The following is a 5,726-nucleotide window of genomic DNA, read 5'->3' as shown; positions in this document are numbered from 1 at the left end:
GGGCTCTGTTCTGTTCCATTGGTCTATATCTCTGTTTTGGTACCAGAACCATGCTGTTTTGGTTACTGTAGCCTTGTAGTATAGTTGGGTGGGGAGAGGGGCAAGGGATAGCATTAGGAGACATACCTAATGTAAATGACAAGTTAACAGGTGCAGCACACCAACATGGCACATGTATACATATGTAACAAACCTGCACGTTGTGCATATGTACCCTAGAACTTAAAGTATAATAATAAGTATTCCTGCTGTGCAGAACTCAAGCTGCTGCCGACTTATCCCTGAGATTGCTCATGCACCTGAGAATACAGTGCTGGAAATGATGGCCTCAGACTAAAATATACAAAAATACAAAACCAGAATATTTATATTAAGGAAAAAGAGTTAAACTGCACAAGATACATCATTTGCACACAGCTAGTTCAGTTGGCATCCTGGAGAAAGTGGGACTCAAGGTGCAGTATCAAAGGGAGCAAATAAATAAAATCACATTGGCCTAGAATGGGGCAGGGGTAAGCATAGGAGCAGCAGGTCTGCAGCTGTTCCCCCAAACATCCTTTTTGCCATCATCACTACCCATTGCTTGGGACAGTTGCCAGCACCCTATCCCAAAAGTGGGTATATGGATACAAGATGTGAAAAAAACACTGCCTTACTCCTGATAGATTTCCTTCCACAGGATGCAGTGGCTTGGCTCCATGAATCTGGTCTTATACTTAATCATTTCACTCTGGCATGGGAATTATTACATATCCTTCTTTAAAGGAAAACAACTTCCCTATCCAGGCCACTTTCAAAAGCTGGAAATTCTGGGGATGGAGCCTCAGATAAAGCATGCAGATTGTAGGGTGATTCCCACCTCCTGGTTGCCCCCAGAACCCTCACTTGTATTTGGACAGAGCACGGTTGGAGTTCCTTTGACTCACCCTTTCCCCCAACAGAGGGAAGAAAGGGTGATGGTGTGAACCCCAGGCTGAGAAACACGGCAGTGCCAACTAGCCCCAATGTACCCTATTCCCACTTTCTCCACTCTGCCTGCTCCTCAAAACTTCCTGATAGCAAAAGAATAGCCTCCACCCACTGTGGCTCAATTCTGCGCCTCCGGAAGCAGGGCAGGACTGTGGATTTCTTCTTCTTCCTCCGGAAAGTAGGTTGGCTTTCCCTGTGCGCTAGGGCCCTGCTGGGCCTTCAGTGGACATGAAGCTACCATATGACTGATGCTCTGGCAGAAGTGGCACTTCTTGGCCTGGGGTGGCATCTTGCATTCCTTGGCATGATGGTCTAGACCTCCACAGTTGTAGCACCTGTCTTTTGATCTGCGCTTCTTGCATGTTCTTCCCCTTTGGCTACCTCTCACTCCCAATACGGAACGCCCCACTAGGTCCGGTGACGCGGATGGATTCCAGACCCTTGGCTGACTTCTTAAAGGTGAACTCCACTGCCTCACCCTCCTTCAAGCTCCGGAAGCCTTCCATGGGCAGCTTACTCTGGTGCACAAAGACGTCCACTGGCGGGTCGAGCACGACCACGGCGCGGGCGGTCACGGACAGTAAGCCGAACCCCATGCGCAAGTTGAACCACTTACAGATGCCCTCACCGTGCAGCAACTGAGCCTCGTCCGCCGCCCGGGCCTCATCCTCCGGCACCTCTTCGGGCGCCTCTTCTACCGCCTTGGCGCAGCCACCTGCAAACTGCTGGGTGGACACGGAGCCTATGGTCGTCGGCTGAGCCCGTGGCCCCGGGCCCCTGGTCAGGCAGCTGCTGGCCCCGGAGAACTCCGAAGACCAACATCTGAATTTACTAGAATCCTGATTGTTAAGTATATACTGTCAGGAACAAATTTTTTATTACAGAGTTCATAGAACAATCCTGAATTTACCAAACTTAGTATTTTGCTGCAACTAGAAGCTCCAAGGGTTAAGAGGAGGCACGGTTGATCTAGCTAATCTCAGATTTAAAAGGTAAGAATGTCCTATTTAGGAGACCCTTCCTTATACACCTATCACTCATTAATTTTCCCAAATAATTTTTGATTTATTAAATAGACATTTTCTTACTTTTATACACAATTCCCATAAAGTATACACAAAAGTCAAGAAATAAATTTTCTTGTCACAAACGGTTAGGTATAGTATTAATCATATCTCATGTTACACAAAATCTGTGAATTTTGCTTGTTCCCTTTACAACTGAACATACAGACAACTGATTAAGTCCTGTGGGCACCAAGTTGTGGTTAGTTTCTATTCTTCATTCCTAATCTTTTTACACCTTTGAGTCAATTGTGTTATATTTATGAGACATGGGCTTTCATCACTTCTATCAGTACGTTTAATTTTCCTCACTTTCACTCTCCTTCTTGTACTTGTCCATTCTTGTCCAGAAGGTTCAAAGCGGTTGTTTATAGCCATGGCTTCTTTGGGGCCACCAGCTTTAAAGATCACACAAGCTTGGATCTGTCAGGGCCCACCATCCCAACAGATAGAGAATGACTAAAAGTGAAGATAATGTGGGGAAGGTCAATGGAGAGAGTCAAACAATTATGAGAAAAAGACTTCATCCTAGTGTGATCATTTGAACCCCGGAATTCAGACAATTCTATGACCTACTCCTGGAATATTTGGATATATAGTACATAAAAAAATCCCTTTTTTGCTTAAATCTTAACCTTTTTATTTTGAAATAAAACAGATACAGAGAGTCACACAAAATACGACTCTTGAAATCACCAGCGAAGTCAAGAAATAAAAATTTGCCAATTATCTCAGAAGCCCCTTGTATTAGTCTGTTTTCACTCTGCTGATAAAAACACACCGGAGACTAGCCAATTTATAAAGAAAAATAGGTTTAATGGACTCACTGTTCCATATGGCTGGGGAGGCCTCACAATCATGGCGGAAGGAGAAAAGTTTGTCTTACATGGTAGCAGACGAGAGACAATGAGAGCCAAGTGAAAGCAGAAAACTCTTATAAAACCATCAGATCTCAAGAGACTTATTCACTACCATGAGAACAGTATGGGGGAAACTACCCCCATGATTCAATTATCTCCCACTGGGTCCTTCCCACATGTGGGAATTATGGGAGCTACAATTCAAGATGAGATTTGGGTGGGGACACAGCCAAACTGCATCACCCCTCTATGTGCCCTTCCTCTATCTCAAAAAAGTAATCACTATCTTGACTTTTATAGCAATAATTTCCTCATTTCTTTATAGTTTTGCCACCCAAATGTGCATCCTAAGCCACTATAGTTTATTGTTGTCCATTAAATTTTATTATCATTTAAATCCCTTTCATCTATGTGTTCTCCCCACCCTCTTTCTTTACATTTGATCAGTATTCAACCTGTCTGCTTTCCCAGTGAAGTTTTCCAATTACATATTCATGACACAGTTCAGCACGTTCCTCTGTACTCTGTTTTCTGTCTTCTGTTTCCAATTTCCAGCAAATTGGCAGCTAGAGTGAAAGGTTTGATCAGACTCAGGTTCAATGCCTTTAGCAAGACCACAGGTGGTATGGATCTTTAGTGAAATATAATGTCTAGTGGCCTCTTTCAATTGTGATACAAGCAGCTATTGTGGTTCAGTCTCATGTTGTAAGCAGACAATTTCTCCAAAGAAACCCTGGTTTCAAGAAGACATATTTGGCATTAGGAATACACATTACTACTGAGCTGGTCATTGTTTCTAGAATTCATCTCAGTCTTTCTCTCCATATTCATGAGTTCATGCTGACACTTCGAATTCAAATTCAAAGCTACAGAGTTTTTATCGTTGTTGTTTTAACTCAATCTTTTCTCAAACTTCTCTCTTCTAGTCTCAGTTGTCTCTATTTTGCTTGACTTGCTCTGACTCTATTCCAAGCTGTTTCATCTTAGAGTGGGGCACTGTCCTGGAAAAGAATCCTTGCAAGTCTGTTTCAGTGGTGAATCCAGAAGCTAAACGATTCCAGATCCTTCAGCACACACTGTCATTCCCTTGCACTCACCCAATACCAGATTGAACAAAACCCTGTCAGTATTCATTGCTGTTCTCAAATTGGTCTGCTCACTTTATGGTGAACTTCTGTGACTATTTGGTTCTCCTGTTCTCCACTGATTCCTCTGCTCTGTCTCACTGTACAGGTCTTGGGTCAAGTGGTTTGTCTTCATATACTGACTGTCTTTGGTTTGTGGGGATAGCCTGTCTCCCGGTTTTGTGGTAAATATTGTCAATAGGTTTTTAGTGTTGCTATCTAGCTGTCTACTTTTATGTAGGCATTTGGAGACACAACAACACCTTCACTGCTGCCATATTCCCGGGATCACCCAAACTATTTTAAGTAGATTTTTGCCATTGTAAGTCAAAAGCGTATTGACTAACACAGCCCCCAGTTCTTTTTTTTTTTTTTTTTTTTTTTTGAGACGGAGTCTCGCTCTGTCGCCCAGGCTGGAGTGCAGTGGCATGATCTCGGCTCACTGCAGGCTCCGCCTCCCGGGTTCACGCCATTCTCCTGCCTCAGCCTCCGGAGTAGCTGGGACTACAGGCGCCCGCCACCACGGCCGGCTAATTTTTTTTGTATTCTTAGTAGAGACAGGGTTTCACCACGTTAGCCAGGATGGTCTCGATCTCCTGACCTCGTGATCCGCCCTCCTCGGCCTCCCAAAGTGCTGGGATTACAGGCGTGAGCCACCGCGCCCGGCCTCACAGCCCCCAATCATTTATCTCATTAAAAGCTACCTAACATACACTAACATCAAACCATTAAATTAAAAGAAAATAGCATCATGATAATTTTAAATGCTTATAGTAAATATAGACTCTAAATGAATGGCTAAAAGTGAACAATATACTTTGAAATAAACCTTTTTGTTAGCTATTTTTTTATGGTCTTTAGTCCTTTAGTGGGTGCTCCTAACATTTTAAAGAAAAATGTCCAGCAGCAGATTTGCAAGTTTTCTTTAGCATAAGGCCCATGCCCTAGTTCTGTTTATCAATAGATTTGAGAACACAAACTCAAATCATGTTAAATTATTTCCCTAACACAACTGTTTACAGCAGTTATCTCATCTATTGATTAAAGAAATAAACTGAAAACTTACTCTACTGTGATCCATAGAGTCAATGCTGCAGGTGAAACAACTTTATAAGGAAGTATTCAGGAAGAGAACCTCCTCAGACATGGTTCAAAATCGCTGGCTTTATATTAAGTTATGGTAAGTTTTTAGTACAAAATATGAACTAATTTTGAAAATTATCAGTGTTATTAATGAGGAAATGAGTAACCCACTGGTTCTATTTTATTAAATAGTAATTTAAAGTAACTTGAAATAAATCCAATTATCCTAAAGTCAAGTGCTACTGCCTAGGCTTATCTTTTTTCATTGGGCCAAAAATGGCCACCACTGCTGTTTACAAACAAAAACAGCTTATATTGTGAAAGCTTATAAGCCTCTATCGTCTTAAAATCAATAACATTTAAATAATATTGTTGGGTGAAATTGAGAGAAAAGCCCTGCAGTTAACTCACCATCTCTGCTTTCATTTGTCAAAGAAGTTTCATGCTTGTAGGAATTCAATTGCAACAATCATGAGATTATTACTCTCCATTAATATATTCTTCAGAGCTTCAGAGCTTCTCATAGTTAAAAGGAGCTACACAGATGTAGGAAATGACAAGATACTGCTTGGTCTCCAACACAACAGAATACTCCAAAGACCTCTCAAACGACACATGTCCCATTA

At 42.1% G+C, this 5,726-nt stretch overlaps 1 protein-coding gene across 1 annotated transcript; it reads right to left on the bottom strand.

The window, feature by feature from the left end:
* Window positions 1-1,087: 1,087 nt before the first annotated feature.
* On the bottom strand, window positions 1,088-2,411 carry LOC101145031 (protein lin-28 homolog A-like). The gene is given in 3 exon segments (XM_055380215.1): window positions 1,088-1,324; window positions 1,326-1,826; window positions 2,346-2,411. Coding segments are annotated over 3 exon segments (804 nt in total).
* Between the last annotated feature and the right edge of the window lie 3,315 nt (window positions 2,412-5,726).

Source organism: Gorilla gorilla, chromosome 11, assembly GCF_029281585.2.
Source record: "Gorilla gorilla gorilla isolate KB3781 chromosome 11, NHGRI_mGorGor1-v2.1_pri, whole genome shotgun sequence".
Lineage (NCBI taxonomy): Eukaryota > Metazoa > Chordata > Mammalia > Primates > Hominidae > Gorilla > Gorilla gorilla.
This window is presented reverse-complemented; position numbering and strand designations above follow the sequence as displayed.